Source organism: Trematomus bernacchii, unplaced genomic scaffold (assembly GCF_902827165.1).
Source record: "Trematomus bernacchii unplaced genomic scaffold, fTreBer1.1, whole genome shotgun sequence".
In the NCBI taxonomy this organism is placed as follows: domain Eukaryota; kingdom Metazoa; phylum Chordata; class Actinopteri; order Perciformes; family Nototheniidae; genus Trematomus; species Trematomus bernacchii.
The window spans coordinates 746954-764350 of NW_022988098.1; the positions used below are offsets into that span (position 1 = coordinate 746954).

Here is a 17397-nt window from a genome sequence, read left to right on the forward strand (position 1 = left end):
AAAAGTATTGAAATACCAACACAAATAAAAAGCTTCAAACCACTGGTGAACAGGAACTAAGTAATCTACATTTACTTAACTACTGTACAATTTTGAGGTATTTGTATACTACTTTATATGAGTATTCCCATCTTCACAAAGACACACAGACATACTATTTTAGTTCAAACGCTAGAGGTTGAATTGTACTAGCCCAATCTCATACATCAGCAATCTCCAACAGGAAAAGCATCATTACACATAAGCCGGAAATGTTGTCTGTAAACCCTATTGCTAATTCAATTCTCTTTTGAAATGTTTTCACAGTAATTATGAGTTGTGATAAGTTTGAAAAGCAGGTTAAAGGAGATTTGCAAACTGAATATGAAGACAGATAGAAATGTGTGGGGAAGAAAAGGTGAATAATTAACAGATGTGTCCAAAATAGGAAAACCTGACACTGTTATGCAATACAAAAATGTTGCAGAAAATGTAAACAAAACTGTTCCCTTCATTTTAAATGATTCAGGAGGCCCAAAGCTAGAAAATCCCCCTGGAACATTGTCAGGATTATGTTTCTTCGTGTTTTGTGTCAGAGCTTTTGTTGAGCTGAACTCAAGGGGGCTCAAAAAGTAGTAATGACCCTGTCCACCTTTATGTTAGGATCAGGATGCACATGTTGCCAGTCACTTACAAATCCCAATGTGTTACCAACTGCGTATAATATATGAACATGTCTTATTACTGTCACATTATATCTGCTGCTGTCATGGCCCCAGTCTAAGGGTCCATTCATAGGTTAGGGGATTCCCAAACCTATTCCAGGCAGGTGATGCTCTTCGGTGACACACAGGAGGACACCATGAAACTGTAGATCTGTAGGCTAACCTCAGACACTTAAATAATCCCCCTTACCTTATTGGGAATTTCAATTCATTATTTGCATAGCTATTTCTTTTTTGGGGCAAAGTGGGGCATATCATAATTGGTGGAAATTATGCCCTGAGCCAGGCCTCTCAGGCAGCCCCCATTAGAAATACCCAGTGTCTTTTAGTAAATGTTTGTATCTAAATTATATTTGTACATACAGTATAAACACATTATAATAAGATGTTTAAAATAACATGTGAGGATTTACATTTCTTTAAATCTAGGATTTATGTCTTCACAAAGAAAATGAACTCTTAGTAGACCAAAATATTATGATATAAGCTACGCATGATAAGCACAAACTAGTGTTACATATCCGACACATCCACTTTGATTGGTGGAGCTTAATAATTAGAATTGCCTTGGAGCCTGAAAGACCGTATTTAGGGATAAATCGTCGCAGTGACAGCAGCCGCAGCGTAGTTTGTGAGTTTACTATATAAGGGCAAAGCGAGGTACAGAGGAGCTGCACTCGCTTCCGTGTTTGTGTGATCAGGGAGTGCTCAGCCGGGGAGCTTCACTGTTTCATTCATTTGTGAAGAGCTACGTTAAGCAACTCACCAGCAGGGAAAATGCCGTATGAACTGAGTAAGTATGTTTTATATCAATGGCAATAGCGGAGAGAAAATGCAAGAAATCTCTTTATTTTTGGCGACATTATTCAGCTGATCGAGCTAGACAGACAGGCAGCTAGCTAGCCTCGCCCATTAGCTGCATGATTTTGACACTTCATTTTGCGTACTAAAGAAAGACAAAATCCAGACATTACCACTTATTTGTTCACGTTAAACATACACACGTGTCTGATAATCAAGGTTTTGCTGTGGAGCTGCTCTGGCATACATGTGCAGTGTATTACATGCTGTTCCTTTCAGTTAGCTTTAGCTAGTGGAGCTAACGTCAGTGAGAGGAAATAGTTGTGCTGCTCATTGTTTTGACATGTCCAGACAGAGCTGGCTGACAGGATCTCTGCTGGGGAAGTGTCTGAAGCTCACAGGCACAGGGTGTGTGGGTGCTCAATAAGCCTGAAGTTAACAATTTTAGCTCTCATTTTTATGTCAAGATGGTGGAGATTATATTCCAGAAAACAGATTTAAGGGAATGCGGAAGCACAATAAATGCACTTTTTTTGTTACAGCTTTCCTAGTTTAGGTAGCGTTTTGGTGTTTACCTACTGCTCATTTTTCTTTTGTGTAAAACAGAAACTCATGTATGTATGTATGTATGAATGAATGATAATTATAACAGTGACAGTGTGCTTTCTTTTTAGGATATAAGTGAATAACCCAAACAGTTCATATCCACACAACAAATCAACATTAACTACTCACTTTTCAATAATAATCTTGTCACAATATGATGATAATACCCCAAAAGATGAGTCACAGTTTCAAGTAATCTATTTATGTCCTCCTTTTTTTTCCACACAGGATAACATTGCTATATATTAATTATAGCATTTTTACCATCTTTTTTCACCTTTTTATTTAACTTCTTATTGAACATGAGGCTCAAGACATTACGTTTTTAAGATGATTAATGATCTGAATTAGAAGAACATTGTGATGGATGATTAACTCTGCTTACTCATATCCTATCTGAGAAGATATTAGTCTTGGCGCTGCAAGATTTTAGGCTCTATTAACTCATAAAGCCCTAGATGTACAATGTAATTACATTCCCGCAGATAATCCCTTATGGAATAGTAAAGCTTAATCCTATTTTTACATTTGTATTAACCTAATGCTTTACGTTATCTGTCGGACATCTTTCTCATCATGTCTTTTCTTTATAGAACATGTGTTCGCCAGTCTCCCACAGATGGAGAGGGGAGTCGCAAAAGTGATTGGTGGCGATCCCAAAGGCAATAACTTCCTGTATACCAACGGGAAGTGTGTCATCATCAGGAACATTGAAGTATGTTTATCTTTTTTAAAGCTTTATTTAACAAGTATTGCATGCTTGTGTATTTTATTTTACAAATCTGGGCACTTTTATGGCCATTTTTGCCTAAAAGGCATGATAAAAATATTCAATTTGACTGAATTCTGATCATGATATTTATAAAGAGCAAGATGACGCTAACCTGAAAAGGATCTTTGTTAGCGCACAGTGTAGTGGCCAAAATCATATAGAAATGAATGCGCTTATTCAAATGATACTCTACTTGGTCAGCCAACACTGTCTTGCTGAATTGGTTTCATACAGGGCACACAATTGGCACAGCTTCTGTCCAAATGAGGGTAAACTAAGCAAGGGCCAATAGTTGTTTGCACCACTCATGATCCAAAGATCACCTGTAAACTGTAATCTAAATATATTACCTAAATCCATTTGAACAGTGGACACAATAGGTAATATTTTGGCACTGTTTGCATATAAAGAATGGTTTTGCTCTTAAACACAAAGTGCATAAGGTAATACCTGATGCCTCATTTGCCACCTGCCTCATTTACCACCTGCCACATTTACCACCTGCCACCCATGGCACTATATATATCAGGCCACAATGGCACAGTCAATGGAGTGTTGATTGTTGCACCTTTAACCACACCTTTGGGTGATGTCAGGGTGTATTCAACAACAGCAAGGGGAGAGAACACTGGAGGTCAGAAAAGATTACCTTGTATTCAGTTATTCAGAAGACTAACTAAGAGTTTTGGAAACAAGTTTATATTCTCATCAGTACTTTTTGATTAAGGGTTTAGATGAAAGCTTTTAACTGAGCAATTATTAAAATGTGTGTGTGATCACTCACATTATGACAACTTGTTCCAACAAACACAATCTTAGGGTTGCGTCAAGTTAAAATGCTGTATCCCTTTTTAAATCTCCCCAATTAATCTAATAAGAACAATATTATTAGAAGCAAGAGCAGTGATGGCTTAACTCTGAAAAGCATGTCCAGGTAAAATAAATGCAACATAATTTTCTTTTGACTGTTTTAGAAGAAAGGCCTCACGTGTTGCAGACTTGCTGATGTGTCTCATTTCCTGTTTTTACAGAACCCGGCCATAGCAGACATTTACACCGAACATGCCCACACAGTTACTGTTGCCAAGTATGCTCCCAGCGGATACTACATTGCATCTGGAGGTAAACACTCAATTCATTAACACGTGTCAACTAATCTGTGTATATTGCAACCACATTCATTTGAATACTAAGGCTGCATGATGTATCTATAAATGTGATGACATCTACAACCCCCCCTGACCCTGACTTCTTGTCGTGTCATCACCATTCATATCCATAAAATGAACGCGTTTGAGATTAAATTATTTATAAGCGCACAGAACTGTTTGTAATAGCAAGCACTTGTTTATCTAGCCTCTCAAAGTGCACCAGATTGATGCAATATTCTTTAAAGTCTTAATATCTGATATTTCTCTATTTTCTATTGCAATATATTTTCTGTTATTTCAGTTTTTACAAAGTTGTGCAGCCTTATTTCTTTTAATAAAATTATTTCATTTATTTTTTATTATTTTAGATGCATCAGGTAGGATCCGTATCTGGGACACCACCCAGAAGGAGCACCTGCTAAAGTACGAGTACACCCCGTTATCAGGCAAGGTCAAGGACATTGCATGGACCGAGGACAGCAAGAGGATCGCTGCTGTTGGGGACGGACGAGAGAAGTGAGTATGAGGATCTAATCTTATAATCTGAATCACACTGCATCTGTTGGCATGACCCGGCTGGTGAAGCTCAGTGAGGCAGTGGTTGTGTGTCGAATTGTTGGCGTCACTGAAAAGTCACACTTGTATTGCATTAGTAATAGGCAATATAACAAAATGATTAAAATAAGTGTGTTTTTTATTTTATTAAAAGACCTAACGGAGAAGCTCGTGTGTCACATGCCGTGTGCACATTGTGTTAGTTAACTAGAAGTCATGTGGTCTTCAGGGGGACAAGAATAAACATGGTCAAGAATAACTGCAACAATAGAATGCAGCGATAACCCTAAAACCAGGAAATGAGTCAGCATTTTAGCACTTCTAGTTTTTATGTCTTGAAGTTTTTGGTTGGATATCTAAAATGAGTCTAAAGGATTTTAACTGTCTTTTTGCCAAGACAAATCAAGTAAATACCCCCGTCGAAAAAATGTGACGCTCCTGCATATCTTTATAAAGGCCTTTGCAAACAAGTGGCTATTAGACTACATTTTCATCCTCACGCTGAACGTCTGCCTTAAGCACATTCATGTAGTTATTTTAAAACCTTGAATTTACTGCTTTAAAAAAATAGAACCGTGTTGTTACATGGAGTGGGTCCTGCCTAGAAAAGCAATAGGATGTACTATACCGCAAGTAAAATAAGTATTTCTTTATATGTTCAAGACAACAACTCTCACATAATTTTCCAGATATCACACTGATTAATGCCCACTGTCAGTTGTTTTCTTTCCACATGCCAAGGTGTTGTTTTTATGGATTATTACAACCTGGAACAATAGTAAGCTATGTTTATCTCCTGTCGTAGATTCGGGGCCGTCTTCCTGTGGGACTCCGGCTCCTCAGTTGGGGAACTTTCCGGCCACGCTAAATTAATCAACAGCGTAGACATTAAGCAGACACGCCCTTACCGCCTCGCCTTGGCCAGTGACGACACCTGCGGGTCCTTCTTCGAGGGCCCTCCCTTCAAGTTCAAGTTCACAATGCGCGTGAGTTTCAGAGATTAACAGTTGCTCTTTTTCCCCACTGAAGGCATTTAAAAAAAAAAAGAAGTAAATAGATTTTTGGCTAAATATATTAAAAGGCTTAATGTCTTTACCTGCAGGCTTAGTAGTAAGTCATTCTTCTGTGACTTTGAACCAGCTGCCCTTTTTTTAAGGCCTGTTGGGCATCTCCAGTCTGTCACACCCTGCTGGTTTTTGACAGTACGGCCTTGTTTGTTTGTTTCCATATTACATAACCAACTTCCCCCATAAATTCTTAGAGAGTGTGTGAGCCTTGTTCTTAAAGGAGGCCTTCCCTCTGGAAACACTCAATACAATGTTGAGCACCAATTGAATCCTTTCCACTTAAAATGTCCTTCTGGTCTTTTTTTAGAGTTCAGTCTGCAGTTGGTTTTCTTCATAGTACATTATGTAACGCTGACCTCAAACTGTAAAACATGTCATACCATAGATATGCAACGCAAAATGAAATCTAAGCCTTTCTCAACCCTGATGGTCTGAAAGGAGGAAGGTCCCGGTATTTTTGTCATTAGGTGACGAGAACGATAAATGCATGCATTTGTTCCCGTTACCAGTTTTACATATGTTATGCCTTTATCAACTATGATGACATAATGAAAGTCTAAAATTGTGCCAAATAATGAAATATATGATGTTAATGATCTACTTTACACAATGTTCTAATGTTCTTCCCTTCTCTCTCATGGTTATGGCTTTAGGAGCACAGCCAGTTTGTCAACTGTGTGCGTTTCTCTCCGGATGGAAATCGGTTCGTAACAGCTGGAGCTGATGGCCAGGTGAGTAATAGATTACTATGTGTGCCCATATGAAAGATTTTGCCAAAATGATCTGTGTTTCTACTTCTTTGATATTAACTGATCTTGGGATGTCTCAACCTAATTGGGGTGTTGATCTTAATAAAAAGTCATTCTAATGTCCTCCTAATTTCCACAGATGTTCCTCTATGATGGAAAAGATGGTAATCTCATTAGCACACTGGGAGGAGAGAAGGCCCACAAAGGAGGAATCTATGCTGTGAGTTGTTTTTTATGTTTAGAAATGACACTTAATTATGTACTGGTTGGTTTTGCTGGATGGATTTAGTTGTTTTCACGAGAGCTGACTATACTCAAGTTTGGCAAATTTGCCTATGGGCTTTTACCAGGGCTAAGATCGGACCACTGCGGGGGTCCCAGGGATCCTATCCTGACACTTTTTATTAACCAATTGTTTTAGTCTGTGTTTTGATGCACTCTGGCAACCTATTCCTTTGTTTAGGTAGAAATAAAAATCAAATCAAATTGTTAACACATTACTTTAATTGTGAAATAAGAAACTTGTCGGCACCCTGTCTGGCCCAGTGAAGTGAGTGAAGTACCACAGGCTTAGTGTGAACACAGAAATGTCTTCTTTTCCTTCCTGGATTAAAGAAGCCTAATTTCGTCCTCAATTTACTGATTTTTTTTAATTTATTTATTTTTTATAAATACTTCTTAATTTCCCCCACATGGTGATGCTGTTGTTGGGTGAAAATGTATAGGGCACTTTTTAAACTTTTTTTGCATTGATATCCTAACTTGTTCTCCCCCCCCCACCCTGCTTTAAATCCTTCAGATCAGCTGGAGCCCCGACAGCTCCCAGCTGATCTCCGCCTCAGGGGACAAGACGGTGAAATTGTGGGATGTCGGAGCGGGAACGGCCGTCACCACCTTCAACCTGGGCTCTGATGTGACCGACCAGCAGCTGGGCTGCCTGTGGCAGAACGAGCACCTCCTCACCATCTCCCTGTCAGGGTACATCAACTACCTGGACAAGAACAACCCGGACCGGACCATCCGCACAGTCAAGGTCGGACTCTGTTCCTGGATATTATCATAAAACTTGAGTTGCTGAAAACCTGTTTATATTATGAGTGAATAATCAGACTATGCGAGCATGTATATGTTTATTTGTGATGTAGTTTGGCTTCTGCAAATCATACAGAGGTTTATCAAAATGTACCAATATATTGCATAAATAATCTCCCACTAGAGCAGAGACTAGAAGCTTCTGACTGGTTTCGTGAGAGATGTTTCTTTAAACCCATCGCCTTTTAAAATGTCATCGTGGACTGACCCAGCCTTAAGACTAGATTTGATCAACTAAAGTGGATTAAGTGTCTTAAGTAGGACAGACAATGTCTGTCACTGTAAATCAGGTTTTAACAGAAGCATCATGTGCTACCAAATCTCTTTCCCAGTGAAAATGTCCAACATGTGTGGGGCGGGCTATTATTCTACATTAACTGTTCTTATGTGCCATTTCAGTACATCTAAAAAAAATGGACTTGCTCATCCTACAGGGTCACAGCAAATCCATCCAATGTGTGACGGTTCACAAAAAAGACGGGAGACCTCACATCTACTCTGGGAGTCACGATGGACACATCAATATCCTTTTCACACTCTATGGCCAATAAGTCAAAAAAAGTTAGAGCTCCTTTGGTAGCTATAGCAATTGAACTTAATATGTTAATTGTTCATCATGTAAATTACATATTAAAACATTATTAATCCCAGCTAACTACAGATATTTGCCTTTTTAAGATGTTTTTTTCCCAAAAGTTTGAAAAATGAAAACAAAAATGAAATTCTATCCATGATTTTGACCAATTTGCAATGCTGATAGGTGATGTTTCAGAAAAGACTGGCAGCTCTGGCAGCTAATAGTCATTTAGCACACGTTAAAGCAATGACTGTAATATTGAAGTTCTTGAAGCCCAAAAAAATGTCCGTGAAATAGTGTTTTTTTGCTTAATAGGTGCAATGCATTTAAGAGAAGAAGCTCTGTGTGGCTATTGACCTGTGATGTATCAGTTTCTACCGTTTTCCCCTTAACCAATGCCTCACATTACTGGGATGCTGAAACTGGGGAGAACGACTGCTTCTCAGGGAAGGGCCACAGCAACCAGGTGAGCCAGATGGTGACCGACGATTCCAGCGAGCTGGTGACGTGCAGCATGGACGACACGCTGCGCTACACCAACATCAACAAGACTGAGTACAGGTAGGAGTCTTTGTACAGAGGCCTGTACTACGAAGCCGGATATTCGCTTAGCGGGCTAACTTCAGGGAAAACTCAGGGTTTCCGGTCCTACGACACTGGTTCTCTTTTTAGCGGGCTAGATCTCCATGGTAACTTATGCTGAGCGGCTAACCTGAGGGGTATACTACGAATCAAGATTTTCGTTTAGCAAGCTAACTTCAGGGGTTTCCGGTCCTACGATGCTGGTTCACTTTTTAGCAGGCTAGATAACTTATTCTGAACGGCTAGCCTCCGGAGCAGGATAGGTTCCAGGATAAAAGCACTGCCTGCTGACCAATCAGAGCTCAGTGTGCGGAGTTTAAAGCGATCAATTCATATGACTTGAGGAGAAAGGAAATGCATTTTAAACTGCCGTTGCAGGAAAGACGGCCGGCCAAAATCACCGACTGTGAGCGTGAAAATTAATAGAATATCCCCTCCCATCTTCAGAGCAATCTGACTATTATAACATTAGCGTTAAGAAAGCTTACTTAAATATCTGCCACAACATAAGTAACCGGATCAGAGTAACATTACGTAGCCTACAGTCCGCGGCACTGTGAGTGCAGACGGCGATGTGTCCCATTATCATTCATATTTCCTTATCTGAGTCAGCTTCTTGAGCCGTATCTGGCGTGCAACACTCACAGTGTCACATACTGTATGCAGAAGTATTATTTTAAGCAACACATTAAGTTGACGAAACACTCGAGTCAAATGTAATTAAAGTCAGAACGTGTCTTAGACGGGGCATATCATAAACCTGTTGATGTACGCATTCAAACGCTTTTTCTTTTACCAGCTGTATTCACCTTGCAGGTGCAGCTATGTGGCTTTTATCCTGGATAAAGTGTTTAAGTCATGGATGTTTAAAGTTTAACTTCTTCATATTTGACTAATATTAAAGTTCACTTTTCATTCAGGAAGTATGACGCTGCGCTGTCAGTACGCTTGTCCATGTTTGTGATTGGTCGAATGCTCCAAATACCACCCCTTTTATGTGAACGCGCACCTAACTAGATAGGACACGGCTGGCTTGAGCGATCCACTTGATAACCAGCGTCGTAGTACAGCTTAGCGAGAGCGCGTATGTTTTGGATTAGGCCAACCGGCTAACTCGAACATATCCAGGTTAGGTTGAACCGGCTTCGTAGTACAGGCCTCAGATAACAACTATGAGATGCGCTTAGTGGGGATTGTAATGATGACCTGTGTTTTGTCCGTTAATGCTAATGGCAGTAGGTCTTATTGCTTAGTGTTCTCACATGTAGAACATCATTATAAGCGTCCCCTGATATAGTTACTTGAGAATCTTTCATACATGTATGCGTAGGACGTGTATTTATACACATTTCTTTGCAATGCTGTCTTTCCCAATTCCAAAAGCAATGCAGCAAAGTAAATGTTTTAGTATCACGTGAAGGGGAAATGAAAGTTCTACCCATAAGCTGATACTTGAAATTGAAATGGAAGTAGATGCTTTTACATCGCAATTCTACCTGCCTCCGGGTGGCGACCTCTTCTTTCACATTAAAAGCCATAGACTTATACACGATCTGTTCTGTCTACCAGAGAGAATGCTAAGGGGCATCCAAACAACAACAAAAACGTTGGAACTCTACTCTCTCGGATGTGGCAAAACAAATCTTTTTCATAGGTTAGATAAGTAATCAGCAAAAGCTGCCTAACCATGTTCACAGTTTATCAACTAGGAGACAAATCTGCCTTTTTTTAAGATGAAAACCAACAGATGGAAAACATGTTATAAATGTATCCGCTGTGCCCTTCTTTTGAAACAAATGAACTGTGTCCATTGTTGTAGTTAGATCTCAGTAAAACAACACCGACAGCTAGAGGGAGAAAAGTCATCTGTTTCTGCTCTAAGTGTTAGAATATCTGCCTCTCTTGGACCTCAAAAATGACTTTCAGAAATTCACAATTTGTCCACCTCCTTAATGTAACAATGCCTAGTTATCTTATACATAACCCTATCTTGTGGTTTTCAGTGCCTCTGACGTGGTGAAGATGGATTTCCAGCCTAAAAGTGTGTCTGTCGCAGCAGGAGGGCTGTCTCTGGCCGTCTGCATTGGACAGGTAATGGGTTTTCTCTCATCATTTGCATTTCATTTACCTCCCACAACCATTTGAAGTGTCCTTGTCAGCAAGTGCTGTCTTATTTTGACTGCATCATTTGTTATGTCTCCTATTTTCTAGGTTGTCTTGCTGAAGAATAAGAAGAAAGTCTTCAAAATGGACAATCTGGACTACGAAGCAGAGGTTGGAGCCCTCCACCCGGGGGGGGTCCACTGCAGCCGTGGGGGGAGCAGTAAGTGCAAACCTTAAAACACACATCATCAGCTTTATTTTGCAGGGTTCTTACAGTCATTAAAAACCTGGAAAAGTCATGGAAATTCAAAAAGCTAATTCCAGGCCCTGGAAAAGTTATGGAAAACAATATTTTTCCCAAAGTTTTGGAAAAGTCATGGAAATGTAACTAAAGTTGCATCAAATATAATTTATATTGTATCTAATCGCCGAAATAGTAATACTATAATGATAATAAATACTGTTCCATTTTAAAATAAACAATTTTCAGCAGCACTGCTGAGAAAGAGTAATTTTTTTGGTCATGGAAAATTAGGTAAAGGTCATGGAAAAGTCATTGAAAATCATTGGTGAAAAAGTGTATGAACCCTGACTTTGTCTGAGGAAGTACTATTGAGTTCAGGGGAAGATATAGCCTCAGCATGTGTCACCCCCCCCCCACACCTTGGAGAGATTAGATTTTAGATTAATTTCCTCTTTCTCCCCCTCAGGATGGGAAGGTGCGTCTGTACTCCGTTCAGGGCAACACTCTGAAGGACGAGGGGAAAACCATCGAGCTCTCAGGAGCGATCACCGACATGGCCTACTCTAACGACGGGGCCTATCTGGCTCTCATAGATGAGAAGAAAGTCACCTCCGTTTTCACCGTGGCTGACGACTACTCGGTAATTATCTGTGATGGGACATTCTTCACTATCAGCAGCAAAACCCTTGAAACTGTGCTGGATTCATATTTTATTAATGCTAATACACCACCGTTTTTCTTTTCATTTACGTGTTATGTATTGTACTACAATGTGCACAATTGATTTATTATTTTTTTTTTAAATTTTATGTTTGATTGGACATTTTCTTACTTCTGTTTAAATACATATTTGTATTCGTTTTATTTGTCTTTAAATGTTATTTAATTCTTCAATGGAGTCATTAAACCCAATTCCCTCCAGGATTAATCGTAGTCTGATTTATAAATATGCAGTAGTTGTTGTGAATGATTCACTATCCAGTGTTGTACTCGTTTTGTTTATTTTTCTAAATATTTTTTACTCTTCCCTTTGTTCTTTCTGTTTTCCACCAGGTCAAAAATAACTTTTACGGACACCACGCCAAACCTGTGACTCTGGCCTGGTCACCTGACAACGAGCACTTTGCCACCGGTGGGATGGACATGATGGTGTTTATCTGGACGGTTTCCGATCCAGACAAGAGGATTAAGGTCCCAGGTAGGCCACACACACGTGCACTCACTCGTGCCTGGCTGGCACGCAGACATACACTGTCTGGGGGATAAACCCTTAAAAGGATGCAAAGGCAACAGGAGATCTCCAGCTGAGATAGTTATGCTTTTAGAGCATGTAGCTATAGGCTTTATGGATAAAATAAAGGCTTAAGATTGTAATCCTGTTAGTTTTGGGAAACCTGTGGTTACTGGTGGAAATTCAAGTGTGGTTTAATGCTACAACAAACACAGCTTTAATAGCTACAGAGTGTCAGAAACAAAACAGTGCATTGTGTGCAGTGGAGCCGAACACACCTCGTTTTGATGAATGAGTAATTCAAAGCAATACAGTGATTTGGTTCATGCAATTTAGTTTTGCATTGAAAGTTTGCTCGTTGTTCCATTACTCCCTTTCATATTTCAAAGTGGACTCTGTCAAAGAATGTGGAAAAAGATTAACATTACCTATACAGGGATGCAAACTTGTCACCTTTCGGCGAAATTCGCCGTTTTGATTCCAAAATAGGTCGTTTGTGTGATTCATGTAGATCTGCAATAAAAATATTTTTGGGGTATGGGGGGGGTCTGGGACCCGGAGTAATCTGCGGCCGCGAGCTGTTATGTGCCATCATGACACGCATGGTGTTCTTTTTTTATATATTATAATGAAGCGCGAGCACAAGTCTTCCTGCCTGTCAGCTCTGCTCATGGATGTATAATAAGGCTCTGCTGCTCCGGGATGAGGGTCTAGCTTCAGCAGCTACATTACCTACGGTGCGTTCGTTAATATTAACTGTGCGGTCCAGAGTCACTGTGGCACAGACTGGACCGCTGGTTAGAACGGGGTGTTCAGAGCGGCAGAGCGTGATGTGCACTGAAAAGTGTTTCTGTCGCAATATTATTTAATGAATCGTTGAGCTAGCTAACTAGCATACATTGTCACTATCTGCTAACGTTAGCTTTAGCCTTCGTTTTCAAATAGTTTCTTTCATAGCCTATAAACGGAGGTGGTATAAGTATCTTGTACTTGAGTACAAGTAGAAGTACTCAGGTCTTGTACTTGAGTACAAGTAGAAGTACTCAGATCTTGTTCTTGAGTACAAGTAGAAGTACTCAGATCTTGTACTTGAGTAAAAGTAGAAGTACCAGAGTGTAGGAATACTCTGTTACAGTAAAAGTCCTGCATTCAAAATGTTCCTCAAGTAAAAGTAGAAAAGTATTATCATCAAAATATAGTTAAAGTAGCAACAGCAAAAGTAGTCATTGTGCAGATTGGTCCATTTCAGAATAATATATATGATATGTTTTATAATGATTGATCATGAAAGTGTTCTCAAAGCTGGTAAAGGTGCAGCTAGTTTGAATGACTTTGTATACTGCAGGGTAGCTTGTGAATTTACTCCAGGTGGAACTAAAGTCTGATTTAACACTTGATTATATTTCACATCATTCATCCACATCTGTGAAGTAACTAAAGGTATTCAATACATGTAGTAGAGTAAAAGTACACCATTTACCTCTGAACTGTAGAGGAGAAGAAGAACAAAGTAGCAAAACATTGAAATACTTAAATAAAGTACAAGTATCTAAAAATTGTACCCAAGTATAGTACTTGAGTTTATGAACTTAGTTACTTTACACCACTGGCTATAAAGATAGAAAGACAGCCTTGCACAGAGGCATGAAAATACATTTTCAAAATGCTCAACAGTCCTGCCAAAATTATAAACTGACTGCTACACAATTAAAATAAATGCTTAAATATATTTCTATTAGATGTGACTCTTTGGCGTTTCTGTTATTATTAACTGCTGCTTTAGTTGTTCTGACTGCTAAAATCCTCTGTTATTCCTCATTTTAAAGCCGATATTCCGTGGGGTCGGGGGGCTCGGATCCTTGTCACCTTTTTCATACCTGATGAGTTTGCATCCCTGCTATAAATCCTTTCACAGTTTTTAATGTGATGTAGCAGCCGTAAAAATGTTTACCGCTGCGTAGCATTGACTAACACAGTTTATAGTGAGGCTGTTGTCTATTTGGTAATATTACTCATTTTCCCTGCTTTAAAGGGGACCTATCATGCAAAATGCACTTTTTGATGTCTTTTATACATAAATATGTGTCCCCAAGGGACTCGCATAGTGTCAGAAAACAAAACCCTCTCTCTTTTCCTCTGTACCCAAATCTCAGAAAGTTGCTATCAGAAACAATGTCTGACATGTTTTGGACGTAATATGGTCTTTGTTTACATTAGCAAGCATCGCTAACACTCAGAGCTAACCTGTACTGGAGAGAGTATGTGTAAAAAAGCAGGAAATAAAAAAGGTACTCGCCTTGTAGTAACCCGCAAGAGAAAAAGCATTTGAGCTCCATACTGTTTCAGAAATAATCTTTGATGTGGTTTGGAACATGATATGGCATTTAATCACGGCAGCATTTAGCTTTATCTCAGGTAGAATTCTGAGCAGGCATTAGCTCCACCTACTCTTCTCTTCAAGCTAAGGACCCCGAACTTGCCATTCTCTAACAGGCCTGAAACAGAGGGATATGAGGGATTTCTAAAATGCATGATCTGTTTGGTATTTTGAGCAAAACACATCATAGACATGTTTTTAATATATTTTGATATATCTGAGACCCATAATGTCTGCCTAGAAATAGCATAATAGGAGACCTTTAAGACGTCTCTGTAACCATGTTGTTTGTCATCTCCTTGTCTGCAGACACCCACCGGTTGCACCACGTCAGCGGCCTGGCCTGGGTGGACGAGCACACTCTGGTCACCACCTCCCACGATGCCAGCATCAAGCAGTGGACTATCAAATACTGAGCTGCAAGCCTCCACTTCTCCAGGGACAAGGACTACTGTAGAATTCAATCGTTCCTTTGACTTTTCTTCTTTTCTTTTTTTTTTTACTGTATTTTCACTATCTCTCTACAGCGTTCTGTAAACATGAATTGTAAATGATAATGGATGGGGAAAGCTCCCATAGAAATGATCCAAGCTACGTCTCTTTGATGCGAATAACCTCGACTTACGCAGAGACAGATTGTTGAAATACACAATTGTAACCATGAGTGCTTTTACATCTTTGAGCTTTGTGGACCCACAATAATATTTGTAAGCTCAACATTCCATAGGTAATAGCTTTCACTCAGTTTGACCTGAAATCCTTGTCTGTGGTTGATCTCAGTGCATCTAACTGTATGGATGAACTAAAAGCGAGATTTTCTTTGTTTTTTTTAATCTACAAAAGATTAAATTAATCATTTTGGTTCCTGTATTGAGAAGTATCTGATGCTAACTGCAGTTTACTGTCACTTTAAATTTTCAAGGTTTAAAGGGGTTTTCACGGGTGTTTTTGCTTTGTCTTAGATTTCAAAACTTGTTATGTTTCACAACTCTTCCTGTTGGACTGGGGAGCAATGATGGGAACTCAAAGATCAAAGTGTGTATTGAATCGAGATGCTGTCTGTTCAGTTGAAGGTAGTGTGTTGTTGCTGTGTTTTTATTTGGGCCCACTATGCTTGTCGCACTTATTTTTTGTTCCCATGTCTTTATGCATCCACTCCCAAGGTGGAATTGATTCATTAATAATAATAATAAAAAATAAACTTTTTATGCATTTTCCTTTTCACGCCGTTTTGCATTTTTCTACTTCTCGAACACGTTTATGCGCAGGTGTTTTGTGGGAGTCTTTATTATGATTTCAGGGCGTTCAAGCTCACATCTTAGATCCTAGTGGGGTGCGGAGACGCTGAGGAGCAGGTGAGAAAACCTCTGTTTCACTCATTATGTAAGTTACCTATTGTGTAATTGAAATATTTAAAAGGTTAATCAGTGTCTCAATGTTTACTATCTCTGTATGTGTTGTAACCGGTCTGAAGCAGAGCTCAGAAAGGTTCTTAACTTGTCTTACTTTATTGTCATACAGTCTCAATCGTATACAGATAAATAATCCGAATCGGTTTTATTACCAATACACATACGAGGAATTTGTTTTCGAATATGTGGTGCGTACAAAGACACAGAAAGAAGAATACATACCAAAATAGTACAGCTATTTTCATGTTTGTGCAGGAAGACTTCAGTTATTTTATTAAATGTAGCAAAACGGCAGTGCTAAACATTTAAAATGATATTGGATTGTGTAAAAGTACATAATTATACTTTCAGCATCAAGATTTACCTAACGTAACAGAAGTAAAGGTACTCGTGCTGTATTTCACCTTTAAAAAAACATGTATTCACTGGATTAGAAGTAGTGGTGTGTAATGTTGTATCACTCTTTTTAGTGCTGCGCTTCTTTTCTTTTTCTTTTTACTGTATTTTACGTGTTATCTTTATTTTTTACACAATACTGGGAGGTTCGCTTCCACCCACACACATGTACGTTTTCATTGAGTCATGCCTTCAATGAGATAAGCGAGAGGACTTTGCTAAAGTAATGTCAAAGCTGGCTGCAGCGTCAATGTACTGTACAACGTTCATGCAGACACTACCATACAAGGTGGAGTGATAAATGTTCACACACACACTTTCACATCTCACACACTGTTGGCTTTAAGTTAGCCTTATCTCTTGCTCACCATTGTGTACACACGTATACACATCCTGTGTATTGTGTCTCTCTCTCCTTGTGTCTTTCCCTTCTATTAGTGTAAATTATGTAATTAAGGTAGCCTTTTTGTGTGTGTGTGTGTCTGGGTAGTAGATGGAAGTTGCTTGACATCCTCCTGGGTCCATTTTCTTTATATTTATAAACAGTCTTACTTATAAGATGGACCTTTATTGATCCCCGTATGGGAAATGCAGGTGTTATTGGGAGGCTGTGGCGCAGTGGACTAGTGCGTTGGTGCTCGGATCAGGGGAGCACAGTTTCAAACCCTGCTGCAGTCAGCATGTCGTTGTGTCCCTGGGTAAGACACTTCACCTTAAATTGCTCCTGTGGGGATTGTCCACAGTATTGAGTATGTAAGTCGCTTTGGATAAAAGTGTCTTAACATGTGACATGTAATGTAATAGCAGCAACAGAATAAGACCGAAACAGAGATAGTACACATGGGATAATAAGAATCCAAATGAAATAAGAAAAAAAAAGAATAAACATGTAATAGTATGAATAAAAATAACAACAATGTTAAACTCTGAACATGTGAAGGTACATATATATTATAAAAACATGGCATGTATTTTAAG

The 17397-nt window shown here is 39.2% G+C and overlaps 1 protein-coding gene across 1 annotated transcript; it reads left to right on the forward strand.

The window, feature by feature from the left end:
* The first annotated feature begins 1359 nt into the window (after nt 1–1359).
* Nucleotides 1360–15832, forward strand: wdr1 (WD repeat domain 1). The gene is given in 16 exon segments (XM_034121738.1): nt 1360–1497; nt 2705–2826; nt 3915–4005; nt 4403–4550; nt 5395–5575; nt 6310–6387; nt 6545–6625; nt 7205–7438; nt 7932–8019; nt 8479–8635; nt 10660–10747; nt 10868–10948; nt 10950–10979; nt 11470–11643; nt 12057–12201; nt 14921–15832. Coding segments are annotated over 16 exon segments (1821 nt in total). The 5' UTR covers nt 1360–1481; the 3' UTR covers nt 15028–15832.
* Nucleotides 15833–17397: the final 1565 nt, after the last annotated feature.